This window comes from Fopius arisanus, unplaced genomic scaffold (genome assembly GCF_000806365.1).
Source record: "Fopius arisanus strain USDA-PBARC FA_bdor unplaced genomic scaffold, ASM80636v1 scaffold00003, whole genome shotgun sequence".
In the NCBI taxonomy this organism is placed as follows: Eukaryota; Metazoa; Arthropoda; class Insecta; order Hymenoptera; family Braconidae; genus Fopius; species Fopius arisanus.
The window spans coordinates 480400-493960 of NW_011887742.1; the positions used below are offsets into that span (position 1 = coordinate 480400).

Here is a 13561-nt window from a genome sequence, read left to right on the forward strand (position 1 = left end):
TCGACGGAATGGAAATATTTATTGAAATGTTCGATGAATTGTGAGCTATATTAATTTTTATAAAAAAGATTATATCGTGATTGGGATTGCAGAGGGCAAGTGAAATGGAAATGACAGGAGTAATTATGATATCGTGGTGAATAGGCACTTCAATGAAACCTGGTAAAAATATCATATACTAATTTGTTTCTCTCTTGATTCTTTCGTGCATGGCTAGAGGCAAGAAGTTAGATGTTTTTAAATTAATTAAAAATCGAATTTTACTTCTTCTAGTTCCATTCCAGTGTAACGAGGAATTAATAAAATCCATGAGTGTATTTTAAAAAAATAAGTGGAAAAGTGTGATAGATCGTTTCAATAGTACATGAATCAATCGTTTTAGGTTTCTAAATTTTAAGAGAATATAAAGAGAAATTATCAACTGTTTGTCGGTTAAATATATGGATAACATTCAACAAAATGTGTGGCAAGTATTAGATAAATAAAGACAAATAAATGATAACATAATGTCCCGTAGCTTCCATTAGACTTTGAGTTATCCTCGTTGAAATCATTGGATTTGCGCTTAAAAGTTTAAATGTGCAATTGAAAAAAAAAAGAATCTATGAGAATTATAAATTTCGAATCATTGAAGAAACGATAAACCAGATTTTATAAATATATATCATTAGAATGAAAATATCAATTATTTTTTATTAAAAATTCTACTTATGTTCTTTGTTTCACAGCTTGAGGTGAGATTTGTTAGCTAATAAATGCGTTATATTTTGTATTGATTAAAAAACTTTGTACCAAGAAAACATTTTGTCCCTTTTTTTGTCCATTTTTCAGATTGTTTTGAATTGTATTCTGTGTGTTTATTGTACGTACAGAGTGTGCACTACAGATCCTGGGAATAAAAGTTATATTTATTGTTATTAGAGATAAGACATCAGTTTTTATTCAGATACAGAAGGACTCGAATCGCAAACTTCATTGTTATTATCGACCGATTTATCCCACTTCTCTTCGCTTTATAAAAAACCTCAGTCCAATGTTTGTTTACATCTTTTCACCACCAGAAAATATTCCGTGGCACTAGTCATCACTGAGACGTGCAGTGAAATTTCTCGAGACTCTAAACGAAATCATATTTCCGAAGTGAAACAATTGCATTCGAGTGATTCATAATGCCAATTTGTGAATAATTAATTCCTTTACTATTTTTGGGTGTAAGTGGTATGAAAATGTGTCAATGAGTCTCGATAAGACCGGTTTCGCTAGGAGATAAGATCCTCAAGTGTAAGTGCAATCATCAGAACGTCACGGTAAGTGTAAAAAGTGAAGCATGTTTTTAGCATTGAAGACTTTATTGAAATTCCTCAGTGGAAAGTTTACCAGGTATGACTGCAGGCTCATTATCTCCGAGAATAAAAAATCGACTGCATAATTATAAAATTATAGAATCCAAAAAAACTGCACTGAGAGAAAGAATGCTCTATGCATATTTTGAAAACATTATTTCTTCAATTTCATAATTTGCAGGCAATTTCGATTAGGCTTTGATAATCGCCATCATATTACTTTACTTCGAATCGTTCTCGGTTTCACCTCTCGATTATAATCGATTTAATTACGATCACGTAATTTCCCTGAATTTTTCCTTCTGTACTTGCAGCCATGCATCCAGGAATTGAATATGAATTCGAAATTGAATATCAATTTCGTAAGTATCAAATCTCGATACCTCTCCTTCCTTCGCGAAATTTTCTCCTTGCCAACAAATTATATCACAGATAATTCCCCAGAAGAGAACATTGATATTGACAACTTTCAATCTATAACTTCAACAAGCGTTTATTGATAACAAATCCAGAACTCTAAATATCGTAATTGTCCACGCGTGACAGGAAATGTACATCATGAAAGGTACTTATTTCACTGTAATTAGATTTGAGTAGGTGGTACCCAACCGCCAAATGCTTTCTCCAATTCCTTGGCCACAGCAAGGCACAAACGGTCTTGATGTGGAGCAGCAAAAACCTTAACATAAATACATCATCAAAATGATGTACCGATACAAGAATAAAACGCAGATTTTTAGAATATATACCTGAAATCCTATGGGTAATCCCGCGGCATTCAACCCCATGGGCACTTGCGTGGATGGAAGACCGAGAAGATTGCATATTAAACAATACATTCCAGCTGATATTCTTAATGGAGCCTGTCCGAATAGCGGTGCTGCACTCACATAAGTTGGATACAAGAATACACCATCATCTCCAAGTAGTTTCTGAGTCAAACATATCAGAGATGATGAAAAATTAGAGGACAGAATCGTCACTTCAGATCTTTTTTTTTCTTCCCAATCAAGGATGTTTGACACTCACACTGGGATTGGCGTGAAAAAATATAAAGTTTTCGTGTTGTGTCATCATTTATTGACTCACAAAATTTCCAGGTGGTGCGAATATTTTTCTTCATGTTTTATAAACTTCAAAAGAATTACAAAACTAGAGAAAATGCATGGAAATGATGACAAAAAGTTCGTGAGTCATCGAATAATGACGTTATATTTTTGCACATCAATCCTATCGATAGCTTGCCAAAAAATTTAAAAACCGTGATTTTTGGCTGTATATGGCTATATACACAATTACAATACAATAATTCTTTGAAGAATGAAACCAGAATAATTGAAACTCAATTAGAATCCCAGGGATCTGATGGATTTGATTTGAAATATGGTTTTTCATTCGGGATAATTACTCACCAAGAGTTTGATTCTCAAATCGTCCATTTTCTTCAAACAAATTGGTACATCGGACGGCAATATGAATCCATTCAATTCTTTAACAATACTCATGAAAATAGCTGACCTGGAGTATTCAGATTGTCCTAAAAATGATTTGAGGAGTTCCAAAATAGGATTCACTTTGTCCTGAATAAATGCAAAAACATTTTTTATTCCAACCATGACACGTCTGTTCAATCTAATCGAAAAATTGAAAGCGATCGCAATTACCTTTGTACTAGAAGGCAACAAAATACGCGGCATTTGGATATTGAATAAAGTTGCAATTCCAGTTTCAGCAGTTTCCGATAGCTCATCAATTTCCGGCTGCAAACAATTCGATTTCATTTTATACTCATTACTAATAAATACGAAATAGCGAAATCAACACTGAGGAACGGATTCCCCAAAATATGGCGGTAAAATAAAATTCTCGTCTTGAATAATTTTCTCCACAATTTTCAGAAATGATAACTTCACCTTAATAACTTTGAATCCTTCTTTTTCGAGATATTGAACTGCTTTTAAAATGGCATTTCTTGTATCTTTACTGGTAGGAGTTATTCCGAAAGCTTTTCCAGCATCCTCCAAATAAAAGAAATTGAGTTTTGTAATATCAATTGGCTCATCTAGCCGTAAATTCTGTTTACAATCAGCTGACATGACTCTGACAGCCAAGTGTAAGTCCTCAGCAAATCTTGCCATCGGTCCGACAACCAAGTACCTCTGGAACTCAGGATCATCCGACATTGGAAAATGTCCCTTGATTGGTATTATTCCTGAAACATAAATTCCCGAAGCAAATGATATCCGCACCAAGGTAGATCAATAAATTGCAATGAGCGTATTGTTTCTACGGAAACATTACCTGGCGTGGGTTTATGACCGAATATGCCATTGAAAAGTGCCGGTACGCGAATAGATCCAGCAAGATCAGAACCAATCCCTATGAGAGAGGCACCAGCTCCTATGATTGACCCCTGGAGTCCCAAATTACAACAGCAATACGCTCGTCATTAATTATTTAATTTATTCATTTTCATTATTTAGAGATTTATAGATTATTTTATGGAGACGATTATAAATTTTTTACCTCTCCCCCAGAGGATCCACCAGCTGAATGTCTTCCGTCATAGGGATTCATTGTTGTACCGTAGACTAGATTAGTTGACTCAAAACCAGAACAAAGTTCTGGAGTATTGGTGACGCATAGTGGAATAGCACCGACCTTGGTCATTGTCAATACCATGGGACTGTTTTCCGAGGCCTTGATCCCTCGTCTGATTCTCGTACAACCAGTTTGGCTGAGACCTTCTCGTGACCCAATAAATTAAACAATTGTTTACAATTGTTTCAAATTATTTTCAATTGTTCCCTCCAGATTTATCGCTAGATTCACAAGATTGGAGTTTACCTTTAACTCCGCAAGATTCCTTCACTGTAAATGGAACCCCAAAGAGAGGTTTAGTTCTCGTTATTTTGTCAATGGAGATCTCTCCGTTCTCCAGTATTTTGTCGCAATTACGGGCATCTTTAATAGCATCTTCGTATCGTTCATCAACGACGGCATTGATGAATGGATTCACCTCTTTTATTCTCTCGATGTATGCAGTTACGACAGCTTCGCTCGAAATCTAGTGGACGCGAAAGTTATTAGCCAAATGAAAAATGATAAAATTCAATCATTACGCATGTTTTGTTTATATTAGGGATTGGTTTCAATAACAAGAGCATCAGAATTCATTTATTCAATAATTACACGGTGAATCAATTAACGAATCTATTAATTTGTCGAAGAGGTTGGAAGTCTTTTTCAAAAATTTGTATTTTTAATATTTGTAGAAAAACAGCAAATTATTTAATTCGTTATCAATCATGAAATTGAGAATATTAAGTACCCTTTTGACCTCGATTATTTAATCGAGATTGACAAGATTGAGAAGCAGAAAGATTACAGGGATTACGATAAATAGAAGAGTAATGATTAATTCAGATTTTTGATTCATGATATTACATTTTTAAAACCCCGAGCGGTTTTTCACCTTTTTTTCTGTTCTTTATGGGATCAGTGAGGCATTTATGTGGGAACAATCTCCATGACTGAATATTTGAGGCACTCAGTTTTTATCATGCACTGACAACTATTCATAAGGAAATGACACACATTTCCAGGTTCATAAAGACAATTTAAAGATTCAAAACAGAAAATAATTATGATTACAGTTTTTTTTTCGTTTAAATTAATGGAATTAAATACTAAAAATTGTAATGACAAGCAGTTTGGAGTTTTAATGATCAATCAATAGTTAATAATCAATAGTGATAATTTAATAATCAATAACAATCGTGACATTTGGCGAGTTATTGATTGAGATGATATCCAGGGGTTGGGACTTTGCACCAGTCGATTGTTATCAATCATTTCGTAATTAATAATTGATCGATCAACAAGATCTTATGCCCGGGAATATCGAATGCGATCAGTTGTACGATCTGGCTTCATCAATTGGAAGAATAATCCTTTTAAAAAAACATATTTTTCAATTAAATGAATATTCAGCAGAAATAATTTTGTTCTCAGTGTTTTCCATCAATTGATGTTTTGAATTTTGTATGTTGATGCTTATTGAATCTGGTGGCTCAATTTTTTAATTTTTATTTTGAAAATTTAATTTTGCAATTTCCGAATGCGAGCGGACAACAATAATTAGTACATGTTTACTCACTTGTCGGAGGCGTATTCTCGTTGCCAATTCAGTTGCACTCAGTTGAAGAAGAGAATTCTTCGCTGGAGGTAATTTCGGCGGTTGGTTGCGATTTAAAAATAAATAGAGGGGTTGTAATACGGTCAATAGCAGGGATGACAGCCATGATGCGAATCGTAGCATCCATTTCATCCTTTACAGTGGAGAAATTCTAATTAATTCAGTGCTTTATACAATTGACTATGAGTAGTCGATTATTCGCACCGGCAAGAATTTCTAATCATATTTCAGAAAAAAAAAAACAATTTACGTAACGACAATTTCTATCGCACGGAAATCTTGCTGCAGGAAACACGTGACTATTTCAATAATTCAATTTCAATTGCGTAAAAAATCGAAGATTCCATTACGCTAATAACGTGTCATTCATTCAAATGTAATGTACTATAATTGGACGGTTAATTTATCGGGGTAATGGAAAAAAAGTGGAAAATTTCTACACGTTTGACAATAAAAAAGATGGTGTGGCTTATATCGACTGGCGACCTCGAATTCGTAGGAAATACTGTAATTATTTTCTGTAATGGTCTTGAATCACAATACCGAAATAATCAAGTACTTTCTTATCTTGGCACGATTTTATTGATCATTACTGCGCGATCAATGAGCAGTTCAATGATGTCCCCGATTTTATGAGTTGGGGATTTAAACGTTTATTTTTTATGCGGTGCGAATAAAGAAACCATTGTAACTGTTTGTAACACTTCATAATTGAAATAACACCCGAGAAAGTTCAATACGCGCCGGCGGAAAAAAATTTTCTGACAAATTGTTATGTACGGACAGTTATTAAAATTATTATTATGACATCACGAAAATAGTTATGGGAATATAATTGTACCTGAATATATCAGTGATTCTTTAAAATGAATCTAAATATTTTTCCAGAGCAGGAAGAATGAAAATTAAAAATATAAATTTCCCTTAACCCTTTCTTAGAGAAATATTCAATAAAAATTACGTGTCTTTTTCGTAATTCCGGAACGAAATCTGGTTGTAAGAAATTTTACGGCGCTGTCCCGTAATTTCTATCTAAAGTCATGCAATTTTTTTCCAGCGCTCCGTAATTTTTATCTGAATTATCTCTGAAAAATTACGACACCGTCACTTAAATTTTTCGGATCGATTCCGTAATCGGTACACGAACTGAAAGTTCCGTAATTTTTACTAAATATTTCTCTCCCTGTAGTTTCAAATTGGAGTCCAATAGAATAGAATTATTTTCATTGCAAATGAGAACGTTTGGTAAAGGTAGAGAAATATATTATTTGCATTATTAATATTTCTAATTAATGATGACTATGTTGTCTTTTGCATTATATACTTGGAATTGCTGACCATTTCGGCATAAATTTCATGAAATAAGAGCTGAGTGGAAAAGTGAACGTCCGCAAAAGCAATCAACATATTTCCGCACACGTTTAGAGTTTCGGTCTTTGGTGGAGATACCAAATGGATTTTTACCGTTTTTATGAGGGAAATACAACCTGAATTCCTTGGTAAATCACAACATTCGAACACCTGAGTTTTTCTTTTTCACTCTCAAGGCCATTTTTTCTATTCTTTTTTTTTATTATATCAATGATATTTCCGGCTTCATTCGAATTCATTTATTGAGATTGGTATTGAGTTTGTATCCGGAAATGTTTCAATTCAGGGTTTTATCCTAGAAGGAATAAATAATACCCAGAGTTTGGATTTCGAACTTCCAATTACATGAAAAATGAATACAGGGAGACGCGAGCTAAATTTGTTTCAGATAAGAAATTAAATATAAATTCTGTATAAAAACGGGTCAATATCCAATTTTATTTTTTTTTTAATAATTGCCACGCGAATAAGAATTATATTTTCAAAATATCCACCTGTTAAAAAAAACGTATTTATGGACTCACTAATAATGAAAACCGTATAAGTCTGTCAAGGTGATGTCTCAATATTTCCGAAGGATGCAGGTCGTTAATTCTCATAGGTTTTGCTTCATTGAACGCAACTAATGTTCATTGATAATTAGTAAGAACGCAACGAGAAAAACTCCAAGGGCAATAAGATGCTCCTAAGACTGGCTCTGTATATCAAACTCTTTCGAAATATTTTTGAAAATAGCTTTTTATATTTCTAGCTTGAAATTTAGTCTTATGACTTATGACTTATGAATTCGTGATGGATTTGTCATGCAAAGTATTTACAAATGTTACGGATTTTGGAGTCTTGAACATTCGTTCTTTGATGTTCCTCTCACTATATTTAACCCATTGAGTACCTCTTAAACATGAATCTGTCCGAATGAATAACGAAATGATTTATTATCCATTCTAAATTTAACTACTAAAGTCGAAGATTATATATTGCGTCACAACAATAATATTGAACGTGAAGAAGCAAATTTGAAAAAAGCTGTGGATTCTTAATTGCGGAAGTCATGCGAACAAAACCGGACTGAATGCGTCATTAGAAAAGATACAGATATTAGCAATTCTGTTACAAAGTATTAAACTAGGATAAGTGTATTTTTTGGAGACCAGTATTTGGCCGATAACTCGAAATTGAAGGAAAATGACGATTTTATAATAGATACCTTTTAGTTAGTTCTCCTTTTTTTCTACAAGAAATATTTATACGAAAAAATCGCTATGCTCCTTCAATTCTGAGATATTTATATTGAACTATATAATAGTGATCCGTGGGAAAAGTTCATCTTTTAAAAAGGAAATTTAATGGTTTAGTTCATTATTCTGTTATTCTTTTGCAATGGTGTCGTAATTACCCCAGTGTCAAAGTATTAATTGACTATCACTTGCGCGAGTGATTTCCGACATTGAATGCATATGTGTCGGTCAAGTTCATATGATTATAAATGCACATCTACATTCAAGTTTGATGAATATTTCCTAATACAAATACCTCTGATATCAATGCTACAGATGAAGACTTTAATTCTCTGAACAGATTGAATGCCAAAATTGACTCAATTTACAATTGACAATTGACTCAAAATGTGCCTTTTTAAAACCACTGATGAATGACTGAATCGAGACTCAGTTCCTACATCTGTTTCCAACATTTCTGGAAATTCTGAAAGATAAGGTGTTTTATTTAGAATCTCAACGAATTTTATACTTTCAACGGACAATTCCGCCAATTTCAATTCACTTGTCAATCCATTTTTTTCAATTCAATTCAACTCCAGGCGCTCCAGTTAAAAAAAATCTCGGACATATTTCGTAAATGATTCAGTCATATAAATGTCGCATGTTTTATCCATGTAAAAGAAACAAAAAAAAACTTATTTTTACGTTTTACTTATTTTCGGTAGTTATGCACAAATTGGTATGGAATATACTCACTTGACGATATTTTGGAACAACCACAATCCACGAAATGGTCAGGAACTTAGACACAAGTGACGAAGTATTCTCGTTATAGATTAATGCACAGCTTAAAGCGCATCAATAAGAATTGTGAGAAATGTCGAAAACTCTTGGAGAGTAAAGCATCTTTCGTTGACACGCGTATCCGGACTGCAAATAACTCGATCGAAAGTACTGTATCAGGGGGTATACATATTCTCACTACGACGGTTACTCGCAGACTGACGAAAACGTTCCTCAGCGTAACGTGAGTCGAGGCGATGTATTTGAAATAATTGACTTGTTGAAGATATATACAAATGATGACTACACATATATATATATATATATATACCCACTAGCTACTGAATATGCATAATTTTCCTACACGGCATATTACAGACATCAAACAGTGACGGGTAAAAAAAATGCATTAAATAACAAACAATTTAATATTGGGAGATTCACTGTTTAGTCATTAACGAATACGTCAATATCTATTCAGAGAGTAAATACTAAATGGATTACTCTGAAAAATTCAATCAATAATTAATAACTTTTACGTTTTCGTATTTTTCCGTGAATTTTACGTTTCATCCACGTAAATTATTTATAAATGTGACAGGATGAAGCGGTAGTGACTGAAAATTATTTATCGAAGAAAATACGTAGAATGTTGGAGAATAAAAAATTGAAGTTAAAAATTCTTAAAATCATTAAAAAATTTGTCTGTAATCCGCAAAGTGCATTTCATTCCAAGTTTAATATTGGAAACTGGGGATATAAAAATAGCTCTAGATATTCAATAGAAATCATTTAATAGAAATTCAATTCAATAATCAATTCCTACAGAACTCACTGAAGTTCTTCAGTTGAGTTCCCTGATTCTACAATTATGCATAGTATATATAATAATTCCATTAACAGTAACAATAACATAAAGGCAAAGGACGAAAATATGTGATTTATCCTAGATTGATTAAAAAAATACTTCAAGTTGACATTTGATATGTAAAGTATGAAGGAATGCTAGGAATTTCCGCCGCCATCAACGGCTCTATTGGATCTGCTAGAAGTTCCGTCTATAACAGCCCAATTACCAGTCTCAGACTCATTAATTTCTTGTTCACTAGCTCCAGGAGAAATATGGATAACACTGAAACCACAGAATCAGCAATTACTCATTTATCAACGATTTGCCGCGTAAAATTTTCAATTTACAAGATTATAATTATTGTTACTTACATTATCAACAACATAACAGAAATTTGCGTGGCAAAGGTGAGCCAATAAATAGCATTTGGTACTGAGTTGTAAGCCACATTGTACAATTGGGAGTATAAAACACCACTGAACAGTGGAACTGCATTATCGCAGACAGCGAGAACCGCAAAAACTTTTCCTAAAAAGTTCATTCAATTGATTAACTCCGTTCGAGCTCACCTGTGTTAATTGCGATAATTTGACGACATACCTCTTTCATTAACGGGCACTACTTTGGAGGTCATCGATCGTAGAACGGGTGCGATGACAGGTCCTAAAGCGGCCACAGCAGCACCTTGAATCGAAATTATGAGAATTTCATAGGCTATTCGATTACTGAACTTTGATGTTTAATTTGGCCGAGATAATTACCTGCGTAGAATACGTTGGGAGATAATGCCGAAGCGAATAGAATTCTACCACCAGCGTGGGACAATGCACCGATGATAACTATGTACGTGTCCTTCAAGCCCAGTCCTCTGCTCAGTGTTGGAGCACCGACTAGCATAGCTGTTTGGCATGTAATTACTGGATATGTTACTTTGTCCGGGTGAGAGCCATTAAACAAATTCAGGATGTAAAGATATTCTTGATATTGAAAAAAAAATGAATTTTCCATTTCAAATGATAATTGATGTATAATGAAACTTTCAATTTTCAACATTAAAGACAATTGAATTTTCAATGCATTAATAATTCAGTGATATCAGATACCAGTGAATCCAATTAATTCTACCCACCAGCAACAAACAGAGAAGACTGGAATGTCCTGAAATTGCTGAAATCTTTGACATCCCAATTGAAGAATCGCTGCGTGTAAAGATAGCTCATTGGTTTTTCATCTCTTTGGAAGGTGTAGAGGGCCATCGCAACAAAGAGAATCCAAAGGTGAAGTCTCGCGAACTTGGGCCGCCTGTTGGTTAGTGTTTTAAATGTGGCAATCACGTGCTTTTCATCGAAGAAATCCGTAAAGGGATTGACGCCATTGAGTGGCTGTTGTCGCGGATTTGTCTGCCACTTCAAGACAATCAGAGAGTAGATAACAGAAAGAACCAAGAGGGATGTATTGATCGTAAACATTATAGCGTAGGAGCCGTCAAAGACTCTCGTAAAAAGATACGATCCCAGGGCGATTCCTAGAGATAGAGCAATCTTAAGTTAAACATTGACATTGAACATTCCTCTTGGGTCATAATATCATCAATCGTGGAAATTTACCTGTCGGCATCGTGCTCAGGTACACAATATCTAAAAGAGTAACTCGGAATGTTCTTCTTTGTACGGACGATACATCGGAGATGTAAGCGAAACAACTTCCAAATATCGCGACATCTCCTCCCAACATTCCCATCGGGATGCTTGCAGTGTAAATAATCATGAATACATCCCAATTTGGCATCAATGCATTTACCACCACCATGCCTGAGTAGATGACTTTCCCCATCAGGCCAATGACCAGTGGCAATTTTCTGCCTCTCCTGTCGCTCCAATTTCCGAAGAACAGTGCCAAGATTATCGGCATCACATGTCCCGCGATATTGTTCCATTGGTGAAAGTCCGATACCGTCAGCTGAATTTATTAAATACCACTTTACTATTTTCATCATAACGTGAATATGAAATATGCAGTGATGTCATATCTATTTTTTTTTTAAATCATTTGATAATTGAATATTTCAATTATTCCACAGATTTCCCTTGAAGCGTCCACTAGATAATTTCTTTCAGATTTAAAAAATGTATCGCAAGGATTCATAATTAGAAATAAACTTTCTAACTTGAGTCATTGAGTTTGCAAAAGTTTAAAAATTTACAATCCAATCGATTTAATAGTAGACAAAAGTAAAAGATTAATTTCCAATCAATTGATTTAAAATAGATGGTGCATCACCTGGACTATGTCCTTGACAGTTTTGTTGGCACTAATGTTCTTGCAAGCTTCTTCCGAGAAGCCATGGTTGACTCGACAAGCCTTGTGAACAAAAAATGCTTGTTCAATCACCGACGTCACCATATAAGCCATCATGTACAGCCACATGGTGGGTTCCACAGATACATACGTGATCCACCTGAAGTACTTCTCCAGAATTCCATGGGGACGATGATTCCCAGCATCACCAGGCTAAAGCAGAAGTGAATTCTCATAATTCTGATGACACACATCCAGAAACAACGAAGACTGACCTCATGATCTGTTTCATAACAGTCTGAGATAAACAGTTTTGGTTAACAATTCTCAGTCATAAATGCTGATCATTAATTCTGATCGATTAAAAAATGAATTGGATGTATGAATTGCATTGAGTTGATGGAAATCTCCCTACCTGTGCGCTTAAGGTATCCATGTATGTAAGCGCGACTGATTCCAGAGTAGTCAATAACTTAATAATGTTTTCAGCACAATTTCTTCGTCTCAGTGGAATTCAACTGACTTCTAAGTTATTCAAAAGATAACTGCTCATAGGTTTCCTCATGTTTCCAATGATTGTAATACCATCTGTAAACGTAAAACGAATAATGCTGATTATTGCTTTAAAAGCTATAGTCAGTGAAATTGGATATTCTTATAACTGATAAGACACTTATTAAGCCTATCCATTTCGACCAGTGAAACTACTCCGTCCTGGTTATCATTATTACTCGACTTTCGGTAGGAGTGGGATCACTTATCTCTACATTGATGTCAATTTAATGTACGTTACTTCAATGAAACCGCAAGTCGATGATTATTGTCAAAATATATTCATGGCACGTCCAGATGATTTGGAGTTTTTATTGAATTTTTAAGTCAGATTGCGTGATGAAAGATTACTCACTGGTTATGAAATACCACAGCGTAATTCAGGTAGACCTGGAATATCTCCTTTGCAGGATAAAAGAGAGTCTCGTGGGTGAAAAATAACTGGTAGTCTTGGTATTGCCTTTATAACTCTCATTGTACGACACTTTTATCTCAATTGAATTATCCGGTTTATCGACTACATGATCTATTTGAAATTTAGTCGGTTAATTTCAACCATTGGACCACTGTAGCCAGGCAACTGCCAAACACGTGTTTCAACTTTCAATGGAAGTATTTCAGTACGTATGCTCAGTACTATGGGTGCGCGCGCATTTACTATAGGGACTGAGTGTTCCTTTCTATTGATTGGAGTTGGTCAGGTGCGCATGCACTGCCAGTACTTATCGCGTTCAAAAAAAAAAATCCCATGATCTCATTCAACCAGTTTTTGCAATTCTACTTTATCGCTTCTATCATTATTAATTTTTCTTATTTTTTAAATTAGATTAAACTATTGAATATGCTTGAGGTTGATATTTACTGGAGTATGGAAGTCGAGATAAATAAACACTTTGTCGTGTGGAAGGTAGAAGAGAAAAACTCGATCGAGTGATTCATCACATCA

At 34.4% G+C, this 13561-nt stretch overlaps 3 protein-coding genes across 4 annotated transcripts in view; 1 reads left to right on the forward strand and 2 right to left on the reverse strand.

Moving 5' to 3' along the window:
• The first annotated feature begins 722 nt into the window (after nt 1-722).
• LOC105268514 (uncharacterized) overlaps nt 723-13561 on the forward strand; it is an 85259-nt gene continuing 72420 nt past the window's right edge. Inside the window, exon 1 of the mRNA XM_011308145.1 lies at nt 723-1307. The gene's annotated coding sequence lies outside the window, so the exon portion shown is untranslated. The remainder of the gene's footprint in view (nt 1308-13561) is intronic.
• LOC105268543 (fatty-acid amide hydrolase 2-A) lies at nt 1819-9164 on the reverse strand. Its single transcript, XM_011308204.1, has 10 exons — nt 8889-9164; nt 5503-5674; nt 4191-4410; nt 3870-4087; nt 3645-3756; nt 3257-3555; nt 3008-3103; nt 2756-2923; nt 2093-2275; nt 1819-2022 (listed from the first exon to the last, which is right to left on the reverse strand). The coding sequence occupies exons 2-10, from the start codon at nt 5671-5673 to the stop codon at nt 1927-1929; spliced, it is 1563 nt and encodes a 520-aa protein (XP_011306506.1). The 5' UTR covers nt 5674; nt 8889-9164; the 3' UTR covers nt 1819-1926.
• LOC105268535 (proton-coupled folate transporter) lies at nt 9693-13232 on the reverse strand. 2 transcript variants are annotated; one of them, XM_011308180.1, is made up of 9 exons: nt 12971-13232; nt 12479-12651; nt 12046-12276; nt 11373-11724; nt 10895-11290; nt 10527-10664; nt 10366-10449; nt 10137-10293; nt 9693-10047 (listed from the first exon to the last, which is right to left on the reverse strand). In XM_011308180.1, exons 2-9 carry the CDS (start codon nt 12497-12499, stop codon nt 9921-9923), a joined length of 1506 nt encoding a protein of 501 aa, XP_011306482.1. In that variant the 5' UTR covers nt 12500-12651; nt 12971-13232; the 3' UTR covers nt 9693-9920. The 2 variants fall into 2 exon arrangements, with proteins under 2 accessions (XP_011306482.1, XP_011306491.1); XM_011308189.1 differs by lacking the exon at nt 12971-13232 and having other exon boundaries at nt 12046-12126; nt 12215-12276; nt 12479-12498.